Below are 20,021 nucleotides of genomic sequence, written 5' to 3' on the forward strand. Positions count from 1 at the left end.
TGGCCACCAAGCCAGGAGGCAGGGCAGCTAAAATCTCAGGATTTTCACATCAAAAGCATGTCAGTTTCAGACATATCAGGGACAGATGTAAAAAAAAAAACACAGATTTGAACATACTGTCCCTGGTTTTATTGAGCCTGGCAACCCTGATGGCAGTGCCCGAGAGCCCCAATGGTCAGTCCGCCCCTGGGGGAGAGTAATGGGGGGGGAGCTCTCATCAGAGGGATAAAACATACTATGGATAACTAAACCAGCCACTGTCGAACAAAAAGTGAAATAAGAGTCTTGAGTGGCACAACCCAGACATACCAGACTATCATAAATAATATAACATCCTTAAAGGATCACAAAAGGAATTTTTTTTTTAGCTAAATAGCTTCCTTTACCTTACTGCAGTCCTGGTTTCATGTCCTTATTGTTCGTTTTTGCTTTGAAGTTGCTGTAATTCTGCTGTGATCTCCACACTTCCTGGTTTCCTTATAACCACAGTACTGGGAGCTTTTCACGGTGGTCTAAGCTGTCATTACTATGTGTCTAAAACTTAACAGAACCAATCAGATTCATTTTAAAAACAAAACACTGCCCTGGATTTGTTTGTTATTGTTCTGTGTGTCTCTCTAGTTCGCAGGAACATGAAACCGGTTTAAAAGTGAAACTAACCTGCAGGCACATTATATGATTGATTTTTATCTATTTGTAATCATTTTTAAAAAGAATCAGTTAACTTTTATGTCTCTATACCCTGTAAACAGTCATTTCAGCAAAAAAAATGTTTCCTTTAGTGTCCCTTTAAAGATGTACTGTAAGAGTTCAGTAAAATAAAAATTGGCTAATGGTATCCTTTCATTTTGAGATTCTCTAGGTTTTTTCCAGCACTGGATCACGCTCATCTTGTCCCTATAGTAAATTGAGCAGCCAACTACCCTGCAGATGATTTGGAACCAAAAGTCCCAGCATGCATTGGTGACAACTTTGATTTGAGGCTTATCAAGAAATGGGATGAATTGTTCTACAGGATTGCCTCATTACTGTAAATCCTTATTAACCACTTAAATACCAGACACTTTTGCCCCTTCCTGCCAAGAAAATTTTCAGCTTTCAGCGCTGTTGCACTTTGAATGACAATTGCGCGGTCATGCAACACTGTGCCCAAACTACATTTTTACAATTTTCTTCCCACAAATAGAGCTTTCTTTTGGTGGTTATTTGATCGCCATTGGGGTTTTTATTTTTTGTTAAACAAACTAAAAAAAGACTGACATTTTGGGGGAAATTTTCATTCACATCCTGTCTTCCAACAGGAAGTGAGAGAAAATTCTTCCAAAGTGACAGAAAAACAGTTGCCTCCATTGGAAGATTCACCTTCTATTCAAGTTTTGCGAACAATCTAAAATGCTGGCTTTTCCCAGATTTTCAATGTTGATGACAATGGTCAGCAGAACTAACAGAGAGAGTGTGAATCAAGCAGGGCCATATACAGAAATAATAACTCACCCCCTGTTGAAAACTAGACAAAAAAGTTTGGGTTTTATATAAAATGTAAGGTCCAACTTTATTAAGGAAAATGATTTGATCATATTAAACTTTTTTTTACATGACAGACTACTGTGCTCCAGTTTTGATAAACAGCCAGGTTGGTACTCTAAAGCCTCGTACACAGGATCGGATTTTCCACAGACTAAGCGTCAGACTTTTGTCTGAAGGGCGTTTGGCAAACGCACACAATTGTTGTGGCGAACGTAGTCAAATACTACGTGTTTTTTCAGCTCTTGAGCGCCACCCTTTGGGCACCTTCTGCTAATGTCGGAAAATTTATAAGCCTGCCATCCAACATTTGTCGGCGGAAAGTTGGACAACAATTGTCTGATAAAGCGTACAAACGGTCGGATTTTAGGCCAACAGTCTGTCATCACACAATTCCCGGTGGAAAATCCGATTGTGTGTACGAGGCTTAAGGAGCAAAATCTGAACACTGCAGAAGATGCAGCCAAGACCCACCTAGATCAAAGTCATTAAAGAATCCCAACACTACTATATATATAGGGCCAGATTCACAGAGGAAATACGCCGGAGTATCTGCTGATACAACGGCGTATTTTCAAATTTGCAGAGTCGTATCTTTATTTGTAATTCACAAAAAAGATACAACGGCTTTTGGCTAAGATCCGACAGGCTTACGGCTTCTTACGCCTTCGGATCTTAGGATGCAATACTTCGGCCGCCGCTGGGTGGAGTTCGCGTCGTTTTCCAGCGTCGGGTATGCAAATGAGCTTTTACGGTGATCCACGAAGGTACACGCGTTCGTTACGTCGTCGCTAGTCGTTTTTTCCCGTCGCAAAGTTAGGCCTGCTTTTTCATGGCTTAACTTTAGACGAGCCATGTTAAAGTATGGCCGTCGTTCCCGCGTCGAATTTCAATTTTTTTGCCTAAGACGTCCGGGAATAATAAAGTACGTTACGCACGTCACCATTCAAAACATTACGTCGGGCGACGTCCTTTCGCGCAATGCACGTCGGGAAATTTTCACACGGAGCATGCGCAGAACGTTCGGCGCGGGAACGCGCCTAATTTAAATGGTACACGCCCCATTTGAATTACGCGGGCTTGCGCCGGACGGCTTTATGTTACACCGCCGTAAGTTTACACGCAAGTGCTTGGTGTATCAAGGGACTTGCGCTGAAAACTTGCGGCGGTGTAACGTAAAGACGATACGTTACGCCGCCGCAGTTCTTTATGAATCTGGCCCATAGTAGTTAGGATGAATTAGCATGTTCATTATGCTTCCACCAAGCTGTCACTCCAGTTTTTTAGTATGGGTAGGCCTTCCTCCGCTAAGATAAACAGCTCATTCCATCTGTCATTGGTCATTTATCAACACAGCATTTTTCTAAGCTGTCATAATCCTTCTAGGGACCCAGTATCAACATCTTCAAAGAGGGTACAGGAAAGCACACACGCCCGCTGGCTGCCCCCGTTGCCACAGTACCAACGTCTAGGGGTCCTAGGTGCAGACAGGATGAGGGTGTTTATGACTTGGGGGTGGGGGGGGGATTACTCACAGCTGCCTTTGTCTGCTGTCCATAAGAGGGTTCAAAGCTAGAAGCAGCTTGTTCAGATTATACATTCCAACGTTGGCCTGGTTTCCGATCCTATACCTTCCTTCATCATCCGATGTGTTTGGAATATAATCTATTTAAAGCAAACACACCATGTATTACTGAGGTACAGGGAAAAAAAACAGTAATTAAAATAAATAGCCAGAGCAGCCAGTTCAACAATAGCCATTATTTCTGACTTGATAACTACACTGGAAATTTGGGAGGAACGTAAGCCTTTCCTCGTACAGTGCTGCAAGCTACAGGTTGTTTATTTTGATAAGATGGGCTGCAGACTTCCAGATGGTCTTCAACATCATCTTCCTTACAGGCACAAATTGTCAGGCAATTGATTTCTAGAGCTACATAATAAACCTTCCATGTTATGTTAACCAGAGTAATCTGTGAGTAAGCTGCAGCGACTTCAGACTGCTCATCTATCATCCTAAACATTGTTTTCTTTCCAAAATACTTTAAATCCTTCCGTGCTGGGGGCAAAGGGTGAACATGGCTGCTGAAAACATGACTGAACTTTCAGTTTTGTACTCATCAAAATATGTTGCTGCACACCGGAGAAATGTATTTGTTTCCAGGATTTGTGTAGCACTGAAATATTAAAGTGTATCTCCCAGACAAAACATTTTTCCTAATTTTTGATGGAATTTTAGATTGTAAGCTCTAATAAGCAGGGCCCTCTAATTCCTCATGCATTGTATTGTAACTGTACTGTCTGCAAAAAAAGGTTGGCACTGTATACAGTGAGGAAAATAATTTGATTTCCTGCAGATTTTGTAAGTTTGCCCACCTGCAAAGAAATGAAGGGTCTATGATTTTTATCATAGGTGTAGTTTAAATGATAAAGACACAATATCAACCAAAAATCCAGAAAAAAACAATACAAATGTTATAAATTGAATTGCAGTTTAGAGTGTAAAATAAGTATTTGATCCCCAAACAAAACATGACTTAGTACCTGGTGGAGAAACCCTTGTTGGCAAGCACAGAGGTAAGATGTTTCTTGTATTTGGATACCAGGTTTGCACACATCTCTGGAGGGATTTTGGTCCCCTCTTCTTTACAGATATTCTCAAAATTCTTAAAGCGGAGTTCCACCTAAAAATTGAACTTCCGCTTAACCCACTCCTCGCCCCCTTACATGCCACATTTGGCATGTAATTTTTTTGGGGGTAGTGGGGGCTTCAGGAGAAGTGGGACTTCCTGTCCCACTTCCTCCTTCCGCCGAGGGGCTGGTAAGGCGATTAGCTTAATCGCCTTATTGCAGCCTCTCCCTGTAGGCGAGCGCCTGTCCAATCGGACGGCGCCGCGCCGCTGGCGCATGCCCAGTGTGTGCCGGGGGCGGGAATCATTTAAATTAGGCGTGCTCCCGCGCCAAGCGTAAAGCGCATGCTCCGTCGGGAAACTTTCCCGACGTGCATTGCGGCAAATGACGTCGCAAGGACGTCATTTGCTTCAAAGTGAACGTGAATGGCGTCCAGCGCCATTCACGAATCACTTACGCAAACGACGTGAAATTCTAATTTGACGTCGCGGGAAGGGCGGCTATACTTTAGCATTGGCTGCGCCTGCTATTAGCAGGAGCAGCCTTACGCTAAAATTGCCGTACGGAAACTCCGTACCTTGCGTACGCAGGGCCCGCGCAACTTTGTGAATCGGTGTTAGTATGCAATTTGCATACTATACGCTGATCACAATGGGAGCGCCCCCTAGCGGTCAACGCAAGAATGCAGCCTAAAATCTGCGTGGCATAAGAGCCTTATGCCACGCAAATTTTAGGCTGCAGTCGGCGTAGCGATGTTCCTGAATCAGGAGCATTCGCTACGCCGGAGCAAGTAAGCAATTGCGCTGTGTAACCTATGGTTACACGGGCGCAATTGCTTCTTGAATCTGGCCCAGTGTTTCCACCTTGCTTGACTATAGGGATAGCGTTTTCCTCCTCCAAACACGGCGAGTCGAGTTAATGCCAAAGAGCTCAATTTAGGTCTCATCTGATCACAGAACTTTTCTCCCAATCCTTCTCTGAATCATTTAGCTACTACATTAGAAACTTCAGATGGGTCTGTACATGTGCCTTCTTGAGGAAAGTTGCCTTGTGGGCGCTGCAGGATTTCAATCCATGGCGGCATATTGTGTTGCCAATGGTTTGTTTGGTGACTGTGGTCCCAACTGTCTTGAGATCATTCACAAGCTCTTCCTGTGTAGTTCCTGGATGATCCCTCACTTTTCTCATGATCATCCTTACCCCCATGAGGAAAAATCTTGCATGGAGCTCCAGACCGAGCTATTATTTTGTATTTCTTCCATTTGAGAATAATCGCTCCAACATTTGTCTCCTTCTCACCAAGCTTCTTGCTGATGGTCTTGTAGCCCATTCCAGCCTTGTGCAGGTCTACAGTCTTGTCCCTGATGTCCTTTCACAGCTCTTTGGTCTTGCCCATGATGCAGAGGTTTGATTGGAAGAAAGATTCGGTGGACAGGTGTCTTTGATAGACATAACAATTTTTGTTAGAAGCACCTTCTTAAGACCCCATTCACACCTAGGCGTTTTTACGCCTGTAGCGCTACGCCGCTGCCGCCAGAGGGCTGAAAACAGATGTCCCTCTATGGAGATGGTTCACATCTCCACGCCGAACGCCGGACGACTGTCGCCTGCCGCGTGAAAAAAGGTCCCGGACCTTTTTTTCAGGCGTCTTCGAGCGTTCGGCTAGGAGATGGGAATCATCTCCATAGAGGGGGTCATCTTGGGGCACATCTAGGCGGACAATAATGGCGTTTTGTCGCCGCAAATCGCGGTACAAAACGCCGCTATTTTTACCGCGATTTGCGGCGACAAAACTCCGCGATTTCGTCCGTCTAGATGTGAATGCAGCCTAAATTGACAGGACTAATCTGTGTACCACATGAGCACATATTGTAGCCAGTCTGTGGAAGCCAGCATTATTGTTGGTGGTTGGGGATCAAATACTTATTTTACTCATTGAACTGCAACTCAATTTATTACATTTGTATCGTTTTTTTATGGATTTTTGGTTGACATTCTGTCTCTATCATTTAAAATACACCTATGATACCAATTATAGACCCTTAGGGCCAGATTCACGTAGAATCGCGGCGGCGTAACGTATCGTAGATACGTTACACCGCCGCAAGTTTTCATCGCAAGTGCCTGATTCACAAAGCACTTGCGATGAAAACTACGCCCGCGGCCTCCGGCGCAAGGCGGGCCAATTTAAATGGGCGTGTGCCATTTAAATTAGGCACGCTCCCGCCCCGGACCTACTGCGCATGCTCCGTTTCTTAACTCCCGCCGTGCTTTGCGCGCCGTGACATCATTTTTTTGAACGGCGACGCGCGTAGCGTACTTCCGTATTCCCGGAAGGCTTACGCAAACGACGTTAAATTTTGAATTTCGCCGCGGGAACGACGGCCATACTTTAGACAGCAATACACTTGCTGACTAAAGTTAGGGCACCAAAAAAAACGACTAACTTTGCGACGGGAAACTAGACTAGCGGCGACGTATCGAACGCGAAAAACCATTGTGGATCCGCCGTAACTCCTAATTTGCATACCGACGCTGGTTTACGACGCAAACTCCCCCCAGCGATGGCCGCGGTACTGCATCCTAAGATCCGACAGTGTAAAACAATTACACCTGTGGGATCTTAGGGATATCTATGCGTAACTGATTCTATGAATCAGTCGCATAGATAGAAACAGGGACACGACGGTGTATCAGGAGATACGCCGTCGTATCTCTTTTGTGAATCTGGCCCATAATTTCTTTGTAAGTTGGCAAACCTACAAAATCTGCAGAGGAGCAAAAAATTATTTCACCCACTTTTTTACACTGTAAATCCTGTATAATATTAATAATAGGAAATCATGTGTGTGGAGATATCAATTTACTTCCTGAGACACAACCAGAAATGAGTGGCGACCTCTCTAAAATGAGGATCATCTTTTAGGGCTTATTTACGCTTATGTTATGTCACCTCCTCAATGCCCGTTTTAACCCCTGAAAGCCTGTACAACCGCGCTGCAACTGCGTGCATTGAATGTGGTTGCAATGCAGCCCCATTCACTTGAAAGAGTCACGTTTGGCAGACAGGACTGCCCTCTAAAGGCTACAGTGAGGAAATGTTGCTGTGTGCTGTAGCATGTGTATACCCCTGTACAAATGCTTCTGCAGCTTGGGGGAGCAGCAAAAACCTGGCTCGCCTGTTTATACTGCTCCTGAACTTCAAATGTAAACTAATGCCGCGTACACACTATCGGAAATTCCGACAAGAAAAGTTCGATGTGAGCTTTCCGACCGTGTGTAGGCTCCATTTGACATTTTCTGTCGGAATTTGAAGAGCTGGTTCTCAATTTTTCCAACAAAAAAAGTTCTTTTCTGTTCTTGTCGGAAATTCCGATCATCTGTATGCAATTCCGACGCACAAAAAAACATGCATGCTCAGAATCAAGCAGAAGAGCCAAACTGCCTATTGAACTTCATTGATCTCAACTTGTTGTACGTCTTGTACGTCACCGCGTTCTTGACGTTCAGAACTTCAGACAAGATTTGTGTGACCGTGTGTATGCAACACGTTTGAGCCAACATTCACGGTTTTCTGGTCGGAATTTCCGATCGTGTGTATGCAGCATAAGCCTTTGACAGATCAGATCTCCCCAGTGAAAATTTTTCCCTTACCAGTGACAACAGTAACATTTTGGATTTCCAAAAACCTTTCTGTTCCAGTGACAACAGTCAATGAGGAAAGTGCAGCGCTATTAATTAACAAAGTGTAATCCTATGGGCCAGATCCACATAGAAATAGATGGGCGCAGCGTATCAGAGATCGTACCTTACCTGGCGGAATTTTGAATCCTCAAAGATTTTGCGCCGTAAGTTACGGCGGCGTAGTGTATCTCTGGCGGCGGAATTCAAATCGGCGATTAGGGGGTGGGTTTCATTTAAATGAAGCGCGTCCCCACGCCGAATGAACTGCGCATGCGTCGTTCCAAAATTTCCCGCCGTGCATTGTGCTAAATGACGTCGCTAGGACGTCATTTTTTTTTAACTTAGACGTGAGTTACGTCCATCCCGATTCACGGACGACTTACGCAAAAAAAAAAAAAGAATAAAAAAAAATTCAAATTAAAAGCGGGAACGACGGCCATACTTAACATGGCAAGTCTACCTATACGCCGCAAAATACCAGCTTTAACTATACGCCGGAAAAAGCCGACTACAGACGACGTAAAAAAAATGCGACAGCTGCGCGTACGTTCGTGGATCGACGGAAATAGCTAATTTGCATACCAAACGCGGAAACCGACGCAAACTCCACCCAGCGGGCGCCGAAGTGTTGCATCTACGATCCGAAGGCGCAGTATTTAATTTCTATTTTCTACCAGTGACAGTCATTGAGAAAAACGGAAAAGGGTAGATATTTCTAGTGAAGACACAAACAGCAAGAAAAACCAGACAAAAGTTTTAAAGTGAATCTTAACCGCTTGAAGACCAAGCCTTTCATGGTCATATTTGTTTAAATCAGTATATTTTGCTAGAAAATTACTTAGAAACCCCAAAGATTATATATTTTTCTTTTTAGCAGAGACTCTAGAGCAGGGGTCTCCAAACTTTTCAACACGAGGGCCACATTGTAGATTTTACAAGTATTCGGGGGCCGAAAAAAAAAAAATCAGTTATGTATTAAATGTATATATTTTACATGGATCGTTTTTGTAATCAGCATGATATGACTGAGAACAGTGTCCCCCCCCCTGATGGGGACACCACTGATGGGAACGTCCCCATCAGCGGTGTCCGCATTGGCGGTGTCCCCATCAGCACAGCAATGTCCCCATCGGCGTTGTGCAACACATTTACCTCCTGCCTCCGCACTAGCCGACTTCAGCTCTTCTGCAACTCCCGACTCCCGCCTGCTGCCACACACGCAGAAGGTTTTTTTTTTAAAACACCTGGCGGAAGAGGGGAGGGCCGCGCCCGTGACATCACTGGTTGTCGGGACATGGGCGGTCCCAGCAGCCAATCCAAAAGCACGACATGGCAGCATGGGCGGGTGTCCGGCTTTGTTTCTTTGTTTGCAGGACCTGCCAGCCGCCGGTGGGCGGGCCAGATAAAAACAAACAAGCGGGCCGGATGTGGCCCGTGGGTCGGGGTTTGGAGACCCCTGCTCTAGAGAATAAAATGGTGATCGGTTTATGTCAGACGGTATTTGCGCACAAATATACTTTAGTGAATAGAACAAATACAAAACATAATATATACCAATATTGTTTTGTAAAATATGAAAAATGCTGTTATACTGAGTAAATAGATAGCTAACATCACGCTTTAAAATTGCGCACACTCATGGAATGCCGACAAACAACAATACTTAAAACTATCCATAGGCGTCGCTTTAAAATGTTTACAGGTTACCAGCTTAGAGATACAGAGGAAGACCAATGCTAAAACTATTGTTCACTTCTGCGCGACAGCACGGAGTGTTGGGGGTGCTTTAAATTGATTTTTTCTTATTTTTTTATTTTTACACTGTCCCTCAAATTTTTTTAATTACTTTTATTCCTATTACAAGGATGTAAACATCCCTTGTGATAAAAATAAGGGATGACAGGTCCTCTTTATGGAGAGATCTGGGGTCAATAACCCCAAATTTCTCCTCGACTTTTAAAAGCGAAAGATCAAAAAAAATAAAAAAATAGATCCTTTGCCTTAAAAAATATATATATTGTTTACTTGACATGGCTCCGGTCCTCCAAGACCATAGAGGTGATCAGAGATGATCTGATCTCTGGTAACCTCTGTGGCCAGCTGCGCAAATCCGTTGGATCATTTTTCAGGCACATAAGCCAGAGAAACACCAGCAAGCAGTGGGAGGGGAAAGAACGACCCCTCCCGCTGCTTCGGAAAGCCATCCAGCGGCTAATTAGCCATTTGTACCGCTTTCATGAGAAAGTTAGTCCCCGGATGAAAGAAAAAAAAAAGCTTCAGCCATAACCCTGGTAAATCAATTGCAAGCTGCAATGTATATATACGTATTGCGGTCGGCAAGTGGAAAGGATTCTAAAAAAAAAATTAAATAACCAACATGTCATAGTTACCTGCTCTTTGTAATGGTTTTGAAAAGAGCAGCTCCTATCCTCTTCTTTTTGGGCAATCCTGGCTTCTCCTATCTGCCTAGTGCCCCCAAAAGCAAGCCTCTTGCTATGTGGCACTTGATCAGGCTCGCTCCCGAGCCACGCTCTGTGTGTCCACTCACACACAAAGTGTAGCTTGGCCCTGCCACCTGCTCTCTCCTCACTGGTTTACTGTCTGGGATTGACAACAGCAGGAGCCAATGGCTATCGCTGCTTTGTGAGTTAATGAGGAGAGAGAGAGACCAGGAGAGCCGCTGGTCAGGATGGGGCTCAGGTAAGTATAAGGGGGGCTGGGGGAGGAGCTGCAACCAGTAGGGTTTTTTACCTTAATGCAGAATTGGTCTAGACTGGACTGGACTTAATTATTTAATTATACATTGTGCACAGTCATGTCACTCCTTGCCTCAGATTTCCCAATCTGTTGTTCCTGTTACAAAGACACAAGCTCCGTATGGCCAATTCAAATGGGGCGAGTCCCATTTAAATTAGGCGCGCTCCTGCGCCGGACGTACTGCGCATGCTCGTGATGTCATTTTCCCGACGGGCATAGCGCGAAATGACGTTACGCCGTGTTTTGTGAATCGCGCCGGGTAAAAAAAGTTGCGTCTGGAAAAAAAAAAGATATGGCGAAAAAAATAAAAAATAAATCAGCGTCGCTGCAAAGAAGGGTCTACTTTTACAAGGTGTAAACAGTTTCACTTTGTAAAAGCAGCCCTAATTTTACGATTGCAACGTAAGTATTTACGGAGATTTCACGAAGCTAAACCGCTTCGTGGATCTCCGTAAGTGCTCATTTGCATACGCGAAGCGGCATTTCGACTCGAAATGCCCCCAGCGGCGGATGCGGTACTGCATCCTAAGATCCGGCAGTGTAAGTCTCTTACACATGCCGGATCTTCTGCCCATCTTTGGGAAACTGATTCTGTGGATCAGTTCCAAAGATAGAAACAGGGATACGACGGCGTATCAGTAGATACGCCGGCGTATCCCTTTTGAGGATCTGGCCCAGTATGCCCAACTGGGAACTCAATCTATGACTGTTGCTGCAAAGTAAAAGTGCTTCTGCACTGTAATGCCGCGTACACACGATCATTTTCCGGCATGAAAAAAACGTTTTCAAAAAATTTCATTTAAAATGATCGTGTGTGAGCTTCACATAATTTTTCGGGTTCTGAAAAACGACAATTTTTTTTCCGAACATGCTGCATTTTTTAACGACGTTTTAAACAATGTCGTTTTTCGGGTTGTAAAAAATGATCGCGTGTGGGCTAAAACGACGTTAAAAACCCGCGCATGCTCAGAAGCAAGTTATGAGACGGGAGCATTCGTTCTGGTAAAACTACCATTCGTAATGGAGTAAGCACATTCATCACGCCGTAACAGACAGAAAAGCGTGAATCGTCTTTTACTAACACAAAATCAGCTAAAGCAGCCCCAAGGGTGGCATCATCCGCATGAAACTTCCCCTTTAGAGTGCCGTCGTACGTGTTGTAGATCTCCGCGCTTTGCTAGAGCATTTTTAAAAACGACCGTGTGTGGGCAACGTCGTTTTAATGATGAAGTTGGAAAAAACAACGTTTTTTCTACATGCCGAAAAACGTAGAAAAATGATCGTGTGTACGCGGCATTAGATTATGGTTATCACTGTAGTTCACCAATGAGAAAATGTATTTCAAACAAAGCTGTAGAGTTTCAGCAATATGACTTGTGCAGCTATACATAAGAACCAATCAGCTTCCAGAAGCTGATTGGCTACCATGTACACCTGCACTAGATTCTGAGTGCTCCGGTTTTAGTAAATCTCCCCCTTTGTATATGTGCGCCAATACACTTCTAATAGCTCATCTTTATCCTTGGACTCCTAAATGTCCTCAAGTAGAGAAAGGTCCTATCTTATACTCCCGTTACCCCAAAATGTATTATGAGTGGTCATTTTGGGCCCAGGGATCCTATGTGTCAGTATGCCAACACACTTGTCATAGCTCATCTTCATGCTTGAACCCTTAAATGTGCTTTTTTTAAAGAGAATCCAGTAGAGAAAGGTCCTATCTTATAATACTCTTACACCAAAAAGTATTATAAGCAGGGTGGATAAAAATCGATGATTTTTTATTTAATTTGTAAATCATATATAACATTGGAATCTCACCCGCGTCATAGTTTTCCATGAAGCCAAATGGACCATAATCAATGGTGATTGAAAGCAAGCTGAAGTTGTCCGTATTGCACACACCTACAACAGATGCAAACACAAGTTTCAGGAATAAAATCAGTAAGAAAGAATAGCAAGTTCTTACAGCAGGAGTACGGAATAAAAATATATACAAGTACATTTTAAAGCTGAACTCATTCTCGTATACATAAAGGAGCTGTTTTACTTGCCAAAGGATTTTTATTTCTGTCTATCCAGTTCTGAGATTTGCACAGCCCAGACAGCACAGCTAGGCTGGTGACTTTTCTATACTGCAAATAAGCAATGTAGCTTGGTCATCTACGTGCCACCAGCCTGTGATTGATTAATGATTGATTAATGGACGTATAGCAGCAGATTGATGGAGTCATCTCTCTCCTCCCGTCAGCATGTTTCTTGTACGTACATGTGCATGCAGCGCCTCTAATAGGAGTTTACTTTATTTTTATTTTTGAACTCCTTCACGCCAACATAACATATATGCGGCTTCACTGGACTAGGCATTTTGCCGTGGGGCCGCATACATGCATACAGTATCTGTCTTTGTGCTGGGAGCGTGCCACACGGCACACTTGCAGTACAGAAAACGGGGGGTCTCATCGAGAGCCCCATGTCCAATACTAACCATCGGGACCCGGAACTCCCGATTCTGGGTCACCTGATCGCTGTGGTAACTTCTGATCGGCTACTGCAGTGATCAGTCACTGTAAAGCCGCCCCTGTGTTTCTCTCTCTCTCTCTCTCTCTCTCTCTCTCTCTCTGTGTGAATGGAGAGGAAAGAGGGGTATTTCTATTTATTTTTTATTTATTTTTTTACACACACTTTCTTTTTTTCTCTCTGCAAGGAAAGACAAAGATGCAATGGTGGTTATTTATGAAAGGCAAATCCACTTTGCACTACAAGTGAAATTGCACTGAAAGTGCACTTGGAAGTGCAGTCTCTGTAAATCTGAGGGTTAGATCTGCTGATTTTATCATCCAATAAAGTGCAAGCTAAAATGTTGTTTTTATTTTCCTTGCATGTCCCCCTTGGATCTACTGCGACTGCACTTCCAAGTGCAAATTCAAGTGCACTTTGCACTTGTAGTGCAAAGTGGATTTGCCTTTTGTAAATAACCTCCAATGTATCTTTGACTTTCCTTGCAGAGAGAAAAAAAGAAAGTGTGTGTAAAAAATAAATAGAAATACCCAGATCAAGGTTTGCCAGGGTTAGTGCCTAGGTCAAATAACGATCAAAGGTCAGAGTCAGTATATCAGGGCAGTATTTTTTTTTTTAATTAGTATCAGTGTTAGTAAGTGTCACTATGGTTATGGTAGGACAAAAAAAAAAAAAAGTGTACCATTATTTCTAGGCTGTACTACGGGTACAAACAACAAGTAACATACACATATGCGGTATTGCTGCAATCATCAGGAGAAGGAGGATTTATTTTGAGTTGTTCTTTGGTGGAAGGTTATGGTACTACAAGAAACATACAGCTGGATTTATAAAATAAAAAAAACATATATTTTTTTACTATTTTGGGCCAGTTTTCCTTTGATAAAAATAATTAAAAAAACTGGAGATATCCATTACCATTTACCACCAAATGAAAGTTAAATTTGTCCTGTAAAAAAACAAGGTATAATTCACCTGGATGCACAAAGTATGATATGTATGATTTTACTAACACATGTCAAAGTTGCAAAAATTGTGCTTAGGCATTAGTATTTGTTTTATCCCTTGGGCATGCCGTGAAGAGGTTATGAATAACGTTTTTGAATAATATCCAAAGTTTTCACAAAGGGTGTACAAGCACAGTAAAAAAGAACAATCGTTAACAGAAAATACTGTAGTTCTTGAAGCAGATTATTGTGTGCATTTTTCAGACATATCTGTTGCTTCATCATAACCACCATTGCTGGACAATCAGTGGCTATACTCTCTGGAGTCATACTTTATATTCCCATCGCACACATTCCTGGATAAGCTCTTGGGTTTGGGTGCTCGTAGCAACAACCAGCTGGATACTGGTGCACGTTACAGTAGAAATATTTGCCAGCACACCATGGAACGACGTAAATAGTTCAAACGGATGGTTTATTGCATTATCACAACACAAAGCACAAAGAGAGTGCAACGTTTCCAAGCCACGCAGGGCCCCTTCGTCAATGCCTGACAAAGGGGCCCTGCGTGGCTCTGAAACGTTGCACTCTCTTTGTGTTGTGATCATGCAATAAACCATCCATTTGGACGCTATTTACGTCATTCCATGGTGTGCTGGCAAATATTTCTACTATACTCTCTGGAGGTCTCTAGGTATGGGATAAGAGAGGTCCTAATAACTAGTATTGCAATGGGAGTATAATTTACACATTACTGTAAGTGACGCTCCCAGACAACATCTGGAAGAAACCAACCTGGATAGAGTCCATTTTCAGCTTGTCAAACCACTCTTTATTTTCCAAAAATATTCAAATAAACATGTTAAAATGTAAAAGACTTAAAAATGTTTTTACTAGATCACTAAAAGCAATTTTGGAAAATCACAACCCTTTGATCAAGTGATACAATTAAAGCGGAGCTCCACCCTAAAGTGGAACTCCCGCTGATCGGAACCCTCCCCCCCTCCGGTGTCACATTTGACACCTTTCAGGGGGGAGTGGGGTGCAGATACCTGTCTAAAGACAGGTATTTGCACCCACTTCCGGCCACACAGTCTCGGGCAGACTGCGGGCATGACGTCACCTCCCGTCCACCACCCCCCGTTGTGTTCTGGGAACACTCGGCTCCCAGTACACAGCGGGAGCCAATCGGCAGGCGTAGTGCGACTCGCACATGCGCCGTAGGTAACCGGGAAGTGAAGCCGGAGTGCTTCACTTCCTGGTTCCCTCACCCAGGATGGCGGGGGCAGCAGAGAGACGAGCGATCACTCATCCTCTGCTGCGGACGGCGCTGGACTCCAGGACAGGTAAGTGTTCTAATATTAAAAGTCAGAAGCTGCAGTATTTGTAGCTGCTGGCTTTTAATATTTTTTTTTCCAGCGGACATCCGCTTTAATTAGCAAATACAAATTAATGTCTATTGATGGAAACAGAAATGCATTGAGCAATACTGCAAGTGTTTAGTGAATGATTGCTGCAGATTCGATATTCAGTCCGTGGATATTAGCTGTGAATCAGTTGCACGAATTACCAACACAATGCAGGCCATATAATCTAGTCACTGCAATCACAGAAATGTTATGTAGATGGGAAACTTTTTACTGTAAGCATGATTGACTCTCCACGAAAAAGCAATTATACTGAAATGTGTTTATTTTTTCCCATTAAACTTGGCTTCTGCATCCTGCAACTGACAGAAGAAAGTCCTCGGGGTATCTGCAACCACACATTGTTTATTTCTGTGCAAACAAATAACTTCTTCTGCTTACTCGGTAGTCTATGATTATAGGATTGCCCTGTGGTAGACATGTTTCTGGAAGTGATACTAAACTTCCATTCAGTAAAAACATGAATCATATGGTATATTGTTCCCACAGATCTCATTATTATAATGTGTGGGGCACATGTTTATTTTTTGGGGAGAAAAAAAAAAAAAGAGTACAGTATCTAAAAACTATAATGGCCCCAAATAGCAAAGAATGTCTCTGCAATGACCTGAAAAAGTGAGCTAAGGGGTTTATTGATAAAAAAAAATCACTGTGCAAAAATCTAAAGTAATCACACAGCCGTCTGAATAATCCCAGTTTTCTGACTAATGCATTTATTTCATATAGAGGGGGGCACTGGGAGAGGAAGGCACACAAGACCATCAAACATTACCAGCAGTTAAAAACTTTTCCAACTGCCATTTAAGGCCTCGTACACGCGACCGAACATGTCTGCTGAAACTGGTCCGCAGACCAGTTTCAGCGGACATTTTCGGTCGTCTGTACGTCCAACCGGACAATTTTCCGGCGGATCGGACAGGTTTCCAGCGGACAAATGTTTCTTAGCATGCTAAGAAACATGTCCACTGGAAGCCTGTCCGTCGGACATGTTCGGTCGTCTGTACGACTTACCGGACATGTCCGCTCGGCCGAAAGCCCTCGCATGCGTCGAAGTAATTTGACGCATGCGTGGAAGCATTGACCTTCCAGGGTCGCGTACGTCATCGTCGCGGCGCGGCCACGTCACCGCGCTGTCTGTCCGCGCGGATTTCGGTTTGATGGTGTGTATAACCATCAGACCGAAATCTCCGAGCGGACATGTCCGATGAAAACGGTCCGGCGGACCGTTTTCATCGGACTGTCCGCTCGTCTGTACGGGGCCTAAGAGAGTCTCCAAAATAGGAAGATTGTGGATACTGGGAGAAAAAAATCTTCAATATGGACACAGACAGCATACCTACAGTACATACTTTTATTTTATTGCATCTTTTTATCTGCAATTGATTTTATCTTGAATTATTCACTTGAGCTCAATCCTTTATTGATCAGGGCATTTTTTGCTATTCAGAACTGCGCTACTTTATCTGCCAATTGAGCAGTTATGCCACACTTTACGCAAATTTAATTTTTATCATTTGTTTTACACAAATGGTGGTATTTGATCACCACTGGGCTTTTTACATTTTTATTATATAAACAAACAAAAAGAATAAAAAAATGTTTTACTTTCTGCTATAAAACCAATAAAAAAGACCAAAATGTATTTTGCTACATGTCTTCGATAAAAAAATCCCCAACAATCCCATGTTGAAGTGGTCAAGGGCCTCTTCCCCACAACCCTGTGTGTTTGTTGTGGGGGTCTGCATGCAGGGGGCTTATCGGAATCTGGAAGCCCCCTATAACAAGAGGGCCCCCAGATCCCCCCATCCTACCTACCTACCTGTGGTACCCTACTAATTTACCAAAAAAGCAAGAAACAGTTTTTGACAACTCCTTTATTAAAAACAAAAACAATGACCCCCAGTGTAGATCCACCTTTAGTCATGCCGCTCACTGCGCCGTAAGACACAAAAAAAAAGTTCAACTCGTGCCAAAGGCTCCCGCCACCTGCTGGACATTTCTTAAAAAGCAGATGGCCCCGCCCCTTAAGTATTTAAAAAATGTCAGACAGTGGAGCAGGCAGGCGGCAGGTGCCTTCAGCGCAAGTGGATCATTTTTTTTTCTTTGGGTCCGGCGGTGTGGCAGGTGTTGTGATTGCAGATGGATCTACACCATGGGACATTGTCTTTGTTTTTTAATTGACAAAAACTGTCTCTGTGTTTTTATTTCTTTTTGAGACATTTTTGGTAAATGTGTAGGGGTAAAATTTACCTCATTCTTTCACGTGGGGAGGGGGCGGGATCTGATGCTTCCTTGTTAAACAGGGCTTCCAGATTCCAATAAGCCCCCTGCCTACAAACCCCCACAACCACTGGCCAGAGTTGTTGGGAAGAGCCCCCCTGTCCCAAAGCATCCCCCAACATTGAGAACATGTGGCCTGGTAGGGTTCAGGAGGTGAGGGGGGGGGTCGCTCACTCGTCCACTTCCCTTTCCTAACCTGCTGGGCTGCATGCTCGGATAAGGGTCTGGTTTAGATTTTGGAGAGGGGGAGGCCATTTTTTTTTTTTTCATTTTGCGTAGGGTAGCGATCAAAATCCATATTAGACCTAATGGGCTTGGTATGGACTGGGTAGGACCCAAACGCCGTTTTTCCCCTGATTTTTTTATTGCCAGCAATCATTTACTTTACATTCAGCCATCAGCGGGGAACCCCGTTGACAGCTGATAACTCATCAGTTGTTAAGGATGCGGCGGTCCATTTCCCAGCCCACTCCTTAACAACCAGCTATTGTAGGTGCTTGTGGTTTGGTTTTAACAAGCCAAAAATGCTTGTCAACTGCGCCGCAAATATGCATAAGGTGTTTGGGAGAGCGTTTTTAATGCTCATTAAACGCTTATAAACTGCACCTATTAATGAGCATTAATGCTAAAGGTGCATTTGATAAGAGTCAATATTTTGAGCAAGTGTGAACAAGCCCTTAAAAAGGAAATGAATACACTAATCACATCTAAGAATTGATAAGCTGCAATATAATAAATGTTTGCTTTGGGTTTAATACTGCTTGAAGCTAACAGATTTGAAAATTACCATGTGTAAATCCTACAGACATCCATCTTGCAATCATATCTGCAGTCTGAGAAACCACGGTAGAGAAAAATGCCTGTAATGATATCTTTGGTTATACAGACTAATAATTGTTTGAGTAAGTAGAGACTTTTAAGGGAAACACGATTTACACAAAAGTACATAAACATATAGGAATAGGCTATCCAACAATGATACATTAAAGTGGTTGTAAACTTCAATGTCTTCTGCTTTGTTCCTCTGCTATCAGCATGAATTACTCCTGACACCAAGAGAAAAATGGTGACAGGGGAGGGAGCTCCAGCTGATTAAGAGCCTCAGAACTGGTCTTGTGTGTTGTGTGAAAGGGGGGGTGTGTCCCTTCCCTCCAATCAGCTCTCAGAGCTCTCCTCGCTGAACTTCAGCCCCCCCCTCCCCCTATTTTATGACCGTCAGAGAAGCTGTATAAATTCCTCACTTTATGTAGAGAAGACTGTAGATAAACAGGTATAACGTATGTATGAGGATTTATTTCATCTCTGTGTATCACCTGAGGGCAGTCATTTCACTGAGTAAGGCCCCTTTCACACTGGGGCGGGAGGCGCGGTGGCGGTATAGCGCCGCTAAAAATAGCGGCGCTATACCGTCGGATTTGCCGCGGTATTCCGCCACTAGCGGTGTGGTATTAACCCCCGCTAGTGGCCGATAAAGGGTTAATACCGCCCAGAATGCGCCTCTGCAGAGGTGCATTGCGGGCGGTATTGCCACGGTTTCCCATTGTTTTAAATGGGAAGGAGCGGTATACATACCGCTCCTCTCACCGCTCCAAAGATGCTGCTGACATGAGATTTTTTTCTCTCCCGCCAGCGCATCGCCTCAGTGTGAAAGCCGGAGGGCACTGACATTGAGGTTGCTCAGGCGGTATAGCAGCGCTATTTTTAGCGCTGTACCGCCTGAAAAACTCCTCAGTGTGAAAGGGGTCTTAGGGTTTACAACCAAGTGATTGTAAACCCTTGCTTTTTTTTAAATAGAAATAACAAACATTCCTATACTTACAGTCGTATGCAAAAGTTTAGGAACCCCTGGCAATTTCCAAGATTATCATTTATAAATATTTGGGTGTTTGGATCAGCAATTTCATTTTGATCTATAAAATAACTGAAGGACACGGTAATATTTCAGTAGTGAAATGAGGTTTATTGGATTAACAGAAAATGTGCAATATGCATCAAAGTTAAATTAGACAGGTGCATACATTTGGGCGCCCTTGTCATTTTGTTGATTGGAATACCTGTAACTACTTAGCACTGATTAATTGGAACACAGAATTGGTTTGGTGAGCTCATTAAGCCTTGAACTTCATAGACAGGTGCATCCAATCATAAGAAAAGTTATTTAACCACTTCAGCCCCGGACCATATTGCTGGTCAATGACCGAGCCACTTTTTGCGATGGTATTTGATCACCTCTGCAGTTTTAATTTTTTGCTCT

The 20,021-nt window shown here is 43.4% G+C and overlaps 1 protein-coding gene across 3 annotated transcripts in view; it reads right to left on the reverse strand.

Moving 5' to 3' along the window:
- The window catches only part of LOC120940022 (protein adenylyltransferase SelO-like), a 90,710-nt gene that overhangs the window by 26,963 nt on the left and 43,726 nt on the right, over positions 1-20,021 (reverse strand). For all 3 annotated transcript variants that reach the window (XM_040352547.1, XM_040352548.1, XM_040352549.1), the window contains exons 11-13: positions 18,555-18,627; positions 12,415-12,498; positions 3,060-3,189 (exon numbers count right to left, since the gene is read on the reverse strand). In XM_040352547.1, the coding sequence (XP_040208481.1) occupies positions 3,060-3,189; positions 12,415-12,498; positions 18,555-18,627 (287 nt within the window). The remainder of the gene's footprint in view (positions 1-3,059; positions 3,190-12,414; positions 12,499-18,554; positions 18,628-20,021) is intronic.

Source organism: Rana temporaria, chromosome 5, assembly GCF_905171775.1.
Source record: "Rana temporaria chromosome 5, aRanTem1.1, whole genome shotgun sequence".
Classification (NCBI taxonomy): Eukaryota; Metazoa; Chordata; class Amphibia; order Anura; family Ranidae; genus Rana; species Rana temporaria.